Source organism: Aotus nancymaae, unplaced genomic scaffold (genome assembly GCF_030222135.1).
Source record: "Aotus nancymaae isolate 86718 unplaced genomic scaffold, 86718_ANA_hifiasm-v0.15.2.pri h1tg000014l, whole genome shotgun sequence".
In the NCBI taxonomy this organism is placed as follows: Eukaryota; Metazoa; Chordata; class Mammalia; order Primates; family Aotidae; genus Aotus; species Aotus nancymaae.
Window position 1 is genome coordinate 89,826,960 of NW_026988425.1, and position 13,535 is coordinate 89,840,494.

A 13,535-nucleotide genomic window follows, 5' to 3' on the forward strand; every position below is an offset into this window, starting at 1 on the left:
CCAGAAGGCATTTTTTTATTCAATCATAATTCATGCCCATAAATAATCACATGCTCTAGTACTATGATCAAGAAAATTTTTGCTTTTTATTCAAAATAAGAATGAAATTTATTAATTGAAGTCATTCCAGCAGACTCTATGTGGAAGACCATGTCACTGAGTTGAAAGCAAAACTTGAATCACAAACACTTTAAATCAAAATATAAAATAAGATAAAATACTCAAGTTCCCCTTTTGGATTTGGAAGCAAAAACAGCTGCTGCAACAATCAGTGGCTTTCCTTCTGAGTTCATCAAGAGGGGAGCCAGACGTGGATCTGATGGCCCTTGCCTCTATTGTAAAAAAATGGAAATTACTGCAAGTTTTCATGATAGTAATATGTGGCTAGGGAAGGATTAACTGCCTAGACAAGTGGCATGAAGAAAATATGACTGAAATACATGACATACTTAATGCTTGTAATATTAGAAGATGATTTCTATTTATAAAAGATCCATAAGTACTAATGTGTTTCAATACAACTTCTGAAAAAATAATTTTAATCAGTATATTATTTTACTTGTTGTTTATAAATTCAGAAATAAAATTTTATTTTCACTTCTCTTTTTCTATCCTGTAGTGGTTTATGAAGGCATGGGCTAAAGGCAGGGCTGTGGCTGCTCTCTCTTTCTTTCTCTCTTTTGTTCTTTCTTTCTCTGTTTCTGTTTTTTATAGGTTGTGGTGTCAAGGCTAAATGAAAATTCTTTAATTAGCTTTCATGGACACAAGCTTCCCATTTACTTCAGTGAGAGGCTTCTTTGCATAAAAACCAGTGGTTTGTGTCCATCAGGGCCTTTGACTGGACTGCTTTCCTTTGATTAATCAGAAAACTAAAGTTCAGTCTGAATACCACTTTCCTAAAGAATGAATGAGCATAATCTCTTACAGCTTTCATGAAACTGCCTGAAACCAGAGGGATTAGTCTTACAATCCAGTCCCATACTCCACTTCAAGTATTTTCAATTACTTGGCACCATTGGTGGTGACGTCCATGGCTCAGTAAGAAGGCTACTGCTGGCATAATGGTTTCTCCATGTTTCAGCACATGGTCTTGGCATTAATAATCCATGGTGAAATGATTTGCAGTGCACAGGGGTGACATTTGATTATGTGAAAGGCATTGCAGGAATGAGCATGTAGGCTCTTACAGTCCAACTGCTGGCAAAAACATGATGAAATGTTATATGGTGAAAATAGCATTTAAGATGGTTTCTGAACTGACAAAGAAAAGTGTAAGTACATTGCTTTAGGAAAAATGTTTTTTTTTTCTCTTTTCCCCCTTGGTTTTCCTTCTCAAGTCATATATTAGAGGGCCAAAGGGGTGAAGGGGCCAGATTTGGCAGCCAACCACCCAAACACATTTTCAAAACATGTTTTATTCAGGAAATTCTGGATCTTTTTAAGCAAAGATGTTAACAATCCTCTTGAGGACCTTAAAATATGATGATTTAAACATAAGGAAAAGGGGACCCTAAAATGATCAGAGAAATCACCCAGAGGCCTCCCTGCTGAAGTGTTCAGTTTTTCATTTTGTTTCCTATTTCTTTTTTTTTTTTAAGACCACAGGAGGATGTTAAATTTATCACCTAAGGGAGGTGCTATCATTTTGGGTCAAAATTTATGAGATGATATGAAAATGTATACTTCTCCAGGTAGCAAAAACAAAAACAAGAACACTAGAATTTCTTACACTCATATTTCCTAGATCTATTCAACAATCTGTCAAATGCATTATATTCTAGATAGAGTATAATGCATGTATGAACAAATATAATGCATGCCTGGGTGTGAGTACTGCCAAATCTTGGTTATTCGTGGTCCTAAGAGTTGGGTAGGGAAAAAGTTGCTATGCATACATTAAATCCAGAGAGAATTAGAAGATCTTTTTCATCAATACTTTTAGATTCATCCATTTTCACAACTTTAACCACAGATATGAACAAAATAGTATCAGCTGATTTTACTGTTACTGACTTTTCCTTCCTAGCCCGCTATCTTGCAGAGTTAGGGGAAAATCTTAGCTGACTATTGGTTACATATAAGAATGGACAACCATTAGCTTCATTTATTCTTTGGATTTGTTATTCATTCATTTGGCTACTCTCTTAACACAATTTATTAGGCACTTTATGCACGATATGCAAAACACAGTGCTTGAGGTCATGGGGAACATAAGGATATACACCGCATTCCTGGAACTTACATTTCATGATAGGGAAAGAACATACACATAGGTAACTTGAGCATACGGTAGAAAACATTAAGCCTAGTAGAGAAACAGAGAACACTGCTTTGGGAAATCAGAGGAAGTAGACAGTTCCATCAGGGAGATTCAGAGAAAACTTGTGGAGAACATGACGTTTTTGTGGAGTCCTGGGAGAATGGCAGTGTTTTGACATGAAGAGAAGGTGGCAATAGCATTTCCTAAGTAGATCTCAATGTGAGTATGGGAATGGTTAGAAGAGGTCAAGACATGCATGAGAAACAGTTAGGTAGAAGCATCAATGTCAGAAGAGAAAATCTGGGAGACAAAACTGGAAGCCAAAGTTGAACCAGCTGTAGAGTCTTTATTCCCAGAGTAAGGAATTTAGGCTTTAATAAGAAAGTAATAGGGAGTGATTGAAGCCTCCCTTTTTTACTTTTTATTTTGAAATAAATGTTATGCTAAAGGAAGAGCTGCAAAGATTGTAAAGAGTTCCCAGAAAGTAGTCCATATCATCTAAGTTTTCATGTTTTGATAAATAATGATTTATATAGTATTCTTATATTACACTCCTGTGATTATATCCTCTCTTTCATGCTTAGTGTGGCATGTCTTTTTTCCTTAATCAGAAATGCCAAAGTGATCTTTCTTATTTGTCTTTTCAAAGCAACAGTTTTTGATTTTGTTAACCAAGTTTGCCAGTTTTTGTCCCATTTCATTAGTTCCCCTAACATTTCCCTAAAGCTATGTATATGTTCAATCTAATTTTAAAAATAGATACTGTACATATACAGTATCAAAAAAAGTCCCTTGATCTACCTTTTAAGCGGAATGCTATCTCTAAGTCCCACATAACCACAGAGCTGTGCTTTTCTTGCTTATGATTCTTCTTGGAATATGGTAGACCATTTCCATTTGACAATGCTTTTCTTTAACTCAAAGAAAATTGCCTCTGTTATTTATTTCCTCCCCTCTATTTCCTTTGTCTCTTTCTAGAGCTGTTATTAAATTGATGTTTACCTCCAGAAGTTATCTGCATGTCTCCTGTACTGTCTTCTTCCATCTCTGTCTTTTTGCTCTAAGTTCTAGAAGACTTTACTTAGTTATTCCTTACTAATTTGGCTGTCTATGTCCTCTCCTCTATTTGCTCCTCTTTAATTCCTTATCCTTATTATTCTAATTTGGCAATCACATTTAATTTTCTTGCTCCCTGCTTGCTCCCTTTTAATAGCTGTTTTAGAGAGAAATATCCTCTCAAAATTTTCTGAGGATATTAACTGTAATACTCTTTTATATTCTGTGCTGCTTGAATCATTTTGTTCTTTTGTTTGCTTGCCTTTGGTCTTTTCTCTTATGCATTTGTTTTTCCTCAAATGTTTGGTGATCTTAAGTTCATTGACATACATGGACAAACAAGTACATTAATTTAGGTGGTTGACAAAACCTTTCTCTATGCTTGAGAATGTCTGTTTCCCTAGTGGGTCTCCCCTGAATGAGAGGATTGCTGGGGTGCTTCATGTTGAGTGGGGTGTGTTGACTGGCAGACTTCACCTTAGGATGCTCGATAATGGACCTGCAGGCACACGTGGGTTGGAGAGCATCTTCCTCAATGACTGCCTTTCTTTCCTCTTTGCTGCCTCTCATCCTTGTCTTTGGTGTCTAGGGTTACATCAGGCTCTGTTCTGAGGCTTCTATACCCACATTCAAATCATCCTCATCAGTCAATTCACCTTCATCCACCAAAGATAAAAACCCACTGCTGACTACTGTTCAGAGTTGGGAAGTCAACACCTCACTGGCTGGATGGGTTGGAAGTTTTGAAAGCAGTTCTTTGATTTGCCTTACAATTACCCCAGGAATGCCTCCTGCTCTTTGCATTTGTTAATGTGATCCTGGAGTTTCTCTAGTTCTTCTTTACTTTCACAGTACATTTCTCCTATATATGTTTAGACTGTGGCATCTTTGCCCCTAATACTCTGATCTCCCAGAAGTGGCTCAAAGTTCATCTCTTCCAGTGGCACCCTTTCTTCTTGCCAAGCACGATTGTGAATTTACTTATTTTAAAACATGTCTTTGATCTTTTAGGGAATTTCAGACTAGAAAAGAGTTTGAAGAATGTGCTAAGTCCAATCCATCTTGATTCAATCTTGGAACTTTTTTTTTTTTTGTATTTTATATTCTAAGAGCAGTTCATCTTGTTGATTCTGGCCTATCTTTGCAGGCTATTTGAGAACTGAATATTCAGTGGCTCAGCCTTAGTTGTCCTTCCCAGCTTTAATTATGGCTTGGATGTCTGGAAGCCACTGATGTCAGTTTGACCAGAACTCCCCACTGGACAATAGGCAAGGTTGTCCTATTTTCACAAGAAGTGCTGACCACAAGAGTAGGAAGGAGCCCTCTAAATCCTTATTGAAGGACATTGTCTCTATTTCTAAGCCCCTATTTTACTCTAACAACTGTAATCTACTGTAATCTAATTTGTATTTCATTTTCTCCATTGGCATTACTTTTTGGAAGGTTAATAAAGATCTCACATTCATCACAGCCAATGGAAACATCTCATTGGACATCTTTACTGTGACTGACCCGTTCACTGCATCCTCAGTCTCAAGATGTCATGTCTCTTAGTTTCCATAAATTCCTTCTTCTGGTTCTGTGTTTCTTTCTGGGCAATCTTTGGGCTTTGAGAGAAATTTTTCTCCTTTTATTTCCCCTTCCCCCAAACAAAACCTGTTCCTAAGAGCATTCCTTGATCATCTTCTCATACTACATGTTCTCACTTGGCAGCGGCGCTTGTAGCTGTGGCTTCAGCTTAGAAATGTAGAAGTTCAACCCACATCTCTTACTTGAGCTTCAGGTCCTACTTTTTGGGGGGGAGGTGGAAGGGGAGAGGGCAATTGCTCTTCTCTGTTTGGCTTCTAGGCACGTCATACTGACTTCATCCTCACCTTTCACATACCCACTCCACCTTCTCCTGTGTTCCCCACCCTGTCGCCAAAGCCAGGGCTGACTACTGGCAAAGCTGAAGGTGAAGAGATTTCATTAGGCATGAAAGTATCATCTAACGAAGTCCCTTCACCTTTACCACCTGAACCTACTGTGTGTGCAGCTTGTCTCCATGGGCACTCATCACTATCAGCCTCTCAGCCATTTAAATCATTTAAATCCAAAGCATCTTCATGCTGTGACCCGAGACATCTTTCTTAAGTACATTTGAATACATCACTCTTCTGCTCAGAAACCTTCAAGAGTTCTGATTTTATGTAGAATAAAACCTGTACTGCTTTGCAAAGTATGAAGATCTCTTAGGATTCGATGTGAGTGCCGACTTGTCTTCTCCCACCGTTCCTTGCCACACACATTGACATTTATGCCTCCCTAATTCTGAAAAATGCTGTGGTTCCTTATGCTAAGAATGCCATTCTCTTTTCCCATTGGCCAAGACATTATCAACTGAATGCCTCAGTTCACATTTATATTCCCTGTGAATCCTTCTTTGGCTTCCCCTAGGCAGCATAGGTTTGTAGGTCTGTTTATTAAATTATACCCTTCCCTCACCCAATGAAGGATTTGAAACCATGTAAGACAGATACACTCGGTAACAGGATACAATAAATGAGTGAGTCAATATGTTTAAAGGGAGCATAAATGTAAAAATACAAATAGTATCAGATATGAAGTTAGTCTTAAAAGTTATGTGACATTAAGTTCTGAAGACTTACACTACAAAAAAATAACCTGAAAATGTGCCTTTGGGCTTTTTAGTTGACAAACTAAGAGAGGAACTTGATTGCTTATGAGTTTGATGGTATCCATAAGCAAGAAACAAAACTTCTTTGCTAGTTAATGAAAATTGAGGAATAATTTACTCAATTAAAAGGGTATTTATAAAGGAGATTGGCAAATTTAGAAGTTCCTTTCGCTTTGTCTTCATTCATAGATTATGGTACAACTTTGTTTACTATATCCAAGAAAACTTACAATGCTACCATTTTACAAAAAGATTTACTCTATTTTAACCCAATGAACTTGGCAAAGTTCAGTTCATTGACAAATTAATGGCTAATTCTTACCTGAAAGTTGCCAAAACAGCTTCCCCCTGGGAGGGTCACGTAACTCACAAAGGGAGGGCCGGGAGCTGGCAGTGACTCATAGACCACTATGCCTTCACTTGGGAATGCGGCCCTCTGCTGCTGCTTGCTTTCCCAAAATTCCTGTAACATTGATACAACATTCACTAGAAAAGACAAGAAACACAATCAGTTATTAAGGATGGACATACTCTGGTGCAAAACCAAAATTTTATTTATTTGCAAGCTGGATTCTGTAGCATGACAGTTCCAGTTTAAGCAGAGCAGGGTATGTGGATAGCAGGAGTGCTTTCGGCTATGAAAGAATGTGCTTTATTTAAATATATTTAAAGTATGTTAAAATATACAAATTAAACCTATGATTTACAAATGCAAATGTGTTTATTTCTTAATGAGTAAGAAGAAGTGGTTTTGGTACCCTAATTAAAACAATATAACAGTATTTCAAATTTACTCTATAAATCAATTTTTAATATAAAAATTTTAAAATCTCATTCTGCTTTGAACATTTGTCTTAATAGATTTTATCCAGAGCTGTGATTATCTGTGGTCCTCTCTCATTTCGCATAGATTCTTAAGCCTGCAAAGATTTAAGAAAGAAAGTCAGAAACTCTTTTATGCTCCTTTCACCACAATCTAAACGAGAATGAAAGGCAACTGTGGAATAAGCAGGAGGCTGGAAAAATCCATGATTGAAACTAATAACATGAAGACCTTGTTAAGAACAAAGTCTGTTCAAGTATTTCAGAAAACATAGTAATGGCTAGAGCCATATGTTTTAGATTAAATGACCTGTGATAGCCTGCAGAAGTTCCAGATCAAATTAGGTTGGTTTGTTTATCCTGTACTGCAAATTAAATTGTAGAAATTAACAAGGATAATAGAATTGTAGAGTCAAAAGTGACCTTATAGGTCATGTAGGCAAAGCTCTGCCTAATGCAGGAATTCCTTGCCAGCATTGCTGACAGCTGCCCATCTGGCCTGTACCTGAACATGTGGAAGGACCTAGTACTTGCCACATCCTGAGGCAGCCTGTCTCAACCGCAGACGGTTCTGCGAAAAGGTCCTTTTTGAAGTGAACTGAAATCTGCTTTCCTGTAAGGTTCATGCAGAGGGTCTACTTCTCATTTCTGAGGCCTCAAAGTTTATTTCCTTATTCACAGGAGAGCCCACCACATGTTTGAAAGCAGTGTAGGACATCTGTAGTTTTGCTTGCTTGGCATTCACTTCCCTTCTTGTGGAAATAGCACCCAAGTTTTCCTCGAAGAATTGTAGTCTCTAGCGGTGAAGGTGGAAATCTGGCTGTGGCCAAACCATTTAGAGACAATGAGTATGTTGAAAATGTTGGAAGTTTCCTTTTTTCAGTAGGATTTCTGGAGCAGTAGGAGGTAAGCATGGCAAAGCCCGAGCAAGAAGAAAATCTGGCTGAGAAGAAAGTCAGCCCAGAGAATGGTTGAGTAAAGAGATGGAGAAAGGCTAAGTTCTGATGACATAGTTTGAGCTCCTGGTTCCAGCTATGCCCATAATTCAGGATCCTTGATTGGGCTTGAAGTTATCTAAACCAACCCATCTACTTTTTCCTTAAGCCATTTTAAATGGCATCTCTCACTTGCATATGAAAAGTGCACTAAACAGACAGCACTCTTTGTTTTTTCAAGTTCTAGATTAAATAATTTTTGTTCTTTCAAGCATGCTTTGTGTACCATGGCATCTATGCCTTTTGCCATTATCCTTAATATATTCTTGGATCTGCTTTAAATTTCTGGACATTGACATTTTTCAGAGAGTTTGGAGTGTCACAGAGTTTGATCTGGAGGCAAAATCATTTTATAGCCACTTTCTAAGCTGTTTACCAGGGCACTGGGTTTCTGCACCTCCTCCGTAGGTCACTGATCAGCTTCATGGTGTATCTATCGTTCAGGCAAATTCTGGCAACTCCTAAGGAACTGCTTGCCTGGGTGTATTTAGAAACTGCATTGTGTAGTATTTTAAGAAGTGATTTGGGAAAGAAATTGAGAAAATGTTAGAGTAGTAGGGGATACTTGAATTAATCAGTAAAATACATATTGAATGGACAAGTTGAGAACTGGTCATTACAGAGCTTTTTAATTTATTTGTAAATATTTGAAATAACATTTTCTACCAGTTGATGTAACTCAAAATAGAATTAGAACTCTTATTTTCTAAACTAGTTTTCTGTCTCTCACTCTCCTGCTTTTCCTCCCATCCCTGAGGAAACAAATATCTATGAGCTAGCTGACCTGAGGCTCTATTTGCATTTGACCTCCAGAATTCAGCAGGGATGTCCTGAAGATTGAAGACTGAAACTAATGACAGCACCCTGTTGCTCTTCTTGTCAACAAGGACTATGAGCTTCCTACTTTGTCAGTTAGTTGTTGAAGGGTGTTTAGCTGAGAACTGGAGTAGGAAGTTGAGGACCCTTGATGATCTAGGTAAAATGCATGATAATCTAGGGAAAGTGAACACAAGAATTTTGGCATATAAAGCTCTTGGGATTAAAGAGTTTGAAGGTATGCACTAAGTCAGATTTCTGGGTGAATAAAAGTTAAAGTTTTCAAATTTTTCATTCTGTAATTTTGGAAGATTTCTCTGATGATCCCACAGATGTCGTCACCCCTAAAGAGTGTGACACATATACACACAGACACACCATCCATTTTTCTATCTCTATCCATTCTTGTCGACTTGAAAACCAGACAAATGAAGTGCAGAGGGAGGATGGCCAGCTTGCCGTTTGGAATTCCAAAGATATGCCAAAGATTGATATATCAGAAAATGCTCTATTTATGAAACACATGCTCCTTTATTTTGGGGGAATAGCATCAACAAAGTTTGTGGACAATTTCAAAGAAAAAATGAGCAGAGGGTCAAGAGCTGCTGAAGAAAGTCACCCCAGTTTGAGAATAGGTGTCAATCAATACATAGTTAACCATTAGATGCAGCTGTACCTTCAGTGCCCAGCCAATGATCTTGCCTTCCATGTTACGGAATAAACTTGAGCTACCAAGTGTGCAATATCCATCCTTATGTCTAGGGACTTATCCGCACAAATGCTCAGCTCCACCTTATTTCCTACAGTCTCAAATGAATTTGTCCTGCTTTTCCTGGAAATTGTTCTCTTAGTCACTCTCATGGCCTATTTTTAAAAGTTTCCTCCTTAATCACTCTTTCCCAGCAGCCAAAAGTGTGCTCAAAACAACAAATAGATGAATAAATGAATGAATCAATCAATTAAATGAAACACTCAAACTTGGAATTATTTCTGGCTTCTAGTTATTAAAATGCTTCCAATATAGCCAAACTGCTAGAAAGAATATTCCACATTGACCATCTCTGCTTCCTTATGTTTCATTTACTTTTAACCCACCACAATTAACATAGGCTTTCCTCTACATTATTCCACTGAAACTCCTACAAATAGTACCAATTCCTGGTTTTTAGTCCTTATTTACTTGACTTCTTAGCTGTATTTGACAAAGCTGATCACTTTCTTCTAGAAACCTCATCTTCCTGAGCTTTTCCTCCTCAGTCTGCGTCTCTTCCTGATCATTTCTCCTTGGTCTCTTTTGAGGATTTCTCTTCCTCTGCTCACTCCTCATGTTGGCTGCATGGAAATCTTGTCTCCTTTTGTTTCTCTTCCAGCTGTTCTCCTTGAATGACAGAACCTATCTCCATGACTCCATCTACCGTAATACACACAGACAGCTCCCAAACTATTATCCTGCATCTGCAATTTTATTATAGGACACTGCCATTTGGAGATTCCAAAATCTCAACATATTTTCAAACTCAGTTCATTTCTTTTTCATAAACTCTTTTCTTCCTCCTGAATTACCTTTCTTTCTCCTGAGTTACAAAAAAAAGTGATGTTATCTACCTAGTTACCTAAATCAAAAACTTGGCCGCAAACTTAAAACTTCATTTCCTCTTTCAATGTCTAATAAAAGCCCAAGTTTTGTTAGTCTCCCATCAGCATCACTTTCTTTCAGTCTATGCTGCCATTACTGAATTGGTTTGTGCTCTCTGTATCTCATTCTCATTAAGCATACCGCAATACCCTCCTGACTCCAACCAGCCTCCCATCCAACCTATACTTCCACTGTTTTCAGGGTAATATCACTGAATCTCATATCTGATCAAGTCACTCACATCTTCAAATCCTTCTGTGGGTCCCTTATTAACTATGGAATGAGCAATTCCTTGGCAAGGCATAGAAGACCCTATGTCTCACTATTCTCTCTTGTCCTAACCTCCTCTCCCCAGTTCACACTTTAGTTTCCTCACACCCTATGCTCCTCATGTTACTCAAAAGCCAGTACTTCCATTCATCCTCCTGGAATGCCCTTCTTTCTATTGTCTGTTGTCCTCTTGAATAGCACCTACTCATTTTTCAAGACTAAGCCCTTGCTAATGAAAGTGCACCCTCTACCCCCAAGAAACATCATGAATATCACTTGGGAACTTGTTAAAAATGCAGGATCTCAGGCTCCACCCTAAGCCTTCTGAACTCTAATCTACTTCTTAATAAGATTTTCAAAAAGCCTGATGCATGTTAAAACTTGAGAAGCCTTGCTGTAGGAAGAAGTGACCATTCCTATCCTCTTCCTTAAGCACCTATTATATGCATTTTCCCGTTTCATCCTTACAGCACTCCCTTGAAATAGGTATTATCATGTACAACCTACAAAGGAAAAGAAAAGGAAGTTGAAGGTGTAATCACACAGCTACTAAGTCTTAGACCTAGGATTTTGAACCTAGTTTTGCCTCTATAGTCCATGTTCTTGGTTTATCCTGAGATACTGCATAATGTAATAAAACTTATTTTCATGATGTCTATCTCTAATATAGACAATGCTCTTTGGAGAACGAATTATATCATTTTTCCCAAAACTCCTGGAACATAGTAGGGACTTAATAAATGTTAGTCAAGTATTTGAATGTTATCAAAAGTATAGAAGATGGGCTGCAGTTGTGAGGCTGTGGGTAATGTAGGCATGGGCACCTTCCCCAAGAATTACTTCATTTACTTTTTTCCATGGGCCATTTTTCTGACAGTTTTTCTTGACAAAGTCAAATGAATGAAAAGGCTTTATTTGTACTTTTTCAAACAAGTCATATGACATGTTTCCAGCTTGAAACTGTCATATGGAATGAGCAGTCCATGTGCACGTAAAAAGACATCCTTATCATCAGTCTTCAACCAACTGCTCTGGTTTAAGCAATGGTGTAAATACCCACAGACTGGCTCAGAAGGGGCTGTGACTGAGCCTCCCATTCCATCCTTTCTGTCAAAGAACAAAGGAAGGCCCTCAAGAGAAATAAGAGGTAATGACAGAGATTGCTGAGGGGCTTGGAGTTTCCCCAGTAGAGGGACATGAGCCTTTTCTCAGGGCCAGGTCACTGCCAGATGGTGCCTTCCACCTCAGGGTCAGGAAGCTATATCGAAAATACATTGCCTTTGGCTTTGTTTTATTTCTCTGAAAGTTTACTAAAGTTCTTTTTGAAAAGTTTCTACTCTTTTCCAGTGGACACTAAAGGGAAGGGGCTTTATCCACAAGCCAGGACAAGATAAATCAGTCATACCGTGAATCTGGACACTGGACACTGGACACAGAAGCTGTGACTCCTAAGCTGGAGCCCTGGAGAAAGCAGAGAGGCTGATGCTGAATTAAAGATGAGCTGAGCAGCACTTCTGGTTCTGCCTTTAACTTTCACAAATCATCTTTTGGGTTTGCTTTTGTCAAGGTAACTGATGTTTAGCTGATAAAGTTATAACAAAGAAGCAGAATATTGGCTGGACGCTGTGACTCCTTCCTGTAATCCTAGCACTTTGGGAGGCTGAGGCGGGCGGATCACGAGGTCAGGAGTTCGAGTCCAGCCTGACCAACATGGTGAAACCCCATTTTTACTAAAAATACAAAAATTAGCTGGGCGTGGTTGTATGTGCCTGTAGTCCCAGCTACTCAGGAGGCTGAGGCAGGAGAATTGCTTGAACCTGGGAGGTGGAAGTTGCCATGAGCCAAGATCGCGCCACTGCACTCCAGCCTGGGCAGCAGAGCAAGACTCCGTCTCAAAGTAAAAAAAAAGATGCAGAATATCAAAAGGCTGAGGCAAAGGGTGTAAGAGGTAGAAGTAGAGAGAAGTGTTAGGGGGAATATTAATAATGGCATGAAATGTAGTCCCTTTTTTGTGACTTCTATCAGCTTAGAACTGCTGAGAGTAAAGAAAGCAATATACCTCTGAAGTGACTTTGCAGATCGAGTTTCTTCATTCATTCTACTGCGCCTAATTGCTTTCTCTAATACCGTGATAGGCCCCTACAGGAGTTTTAATATTTTGTGTATCAATAACAAGAAAATGTGCTATGTAGTTTATAGACATTAGTGTGGCTACTTTCTTCTTCAATGCATTTTGAAATTTGAACACGATGGAGTTTTCAGAATAGTATTAGATCCCCAAGCAAGTCTCTCATAAGTGAGGTTTTCATTTTTCCCTTCCTGAGGCTTCCTTTTATTTTTGTATTACAAAGGTCAGCATTGAGGCTTTCGCAGTTAACTGATAAAAAGACATCCAGCAACACAGAACACCTTGGTTATCTACCCTCGACCGTCTCCAGCAGAAATTCCTGATTGGCTTCAGCCTGGACAGTCTCATTATACCTCCCTTAACACATGCTATCTATTTGTTATCTGAACTTTGGTTCAAGTTCTCCTTCCTATTTTGAATGTTGTGTCCCTCCCCTCCCTTCCTTCTATCCAGTTTACTCTCACACTTCAGGAGAAACAACACCTCCTCCGTGGTGCCTTGCTCACTGGCTCCCGCCCACATGCATCTCCTTTTCTGAACTCTTATTCCATGAGTGGCCCTGTGTCTTAGCACTTAATCTCCTATAAACCATGCTGATAAAATGGATGTGGTGCTCCTGGCTAAATGTATCAAGTCAGACTTGGCTGTACTTCCTTCTGGCCAGAGGAATGAAACGCCTTGTGGAAACAATTCGTCTTATAGAGTACAGTTTTCTGTTATTTAACTCACAGCAGACTGGGATTCTAGAGGGCAGCAACTCTGGCTCATTGTTCTCTGTAGCCTCCTTGATATACAGCATAGGCTGGATACTCATATAGAAGCAGTCATTGAATTAATTTGGAATCTAAGAAACCTCGACATAGTCTAAACAGTGT

General features: G+C 38.7%; 1 protein-coding gene across 1 annotated transcript in view; it reads right to left on the reverse strand.

The window, feature by feature from the left end:
- The window catches only part of LIX1 (limb and CNS expressed 1), a 53,654-nt gene that overhangs the window by 28,728 nt on the left and 11,391 nt on the right, over positions 1-13,535 (reverse strand). The window contains exon 2 of the mRNA XM_021670170.2: positions 6,316-6,479. Within this exon, the coding sequence (XP_021525845.1) occupies positions 6,316-6,479 (164 nt within the window). The remainder of the gene's footprint in view (positions 1-6,315; positions 6,480-13,535) is intronic.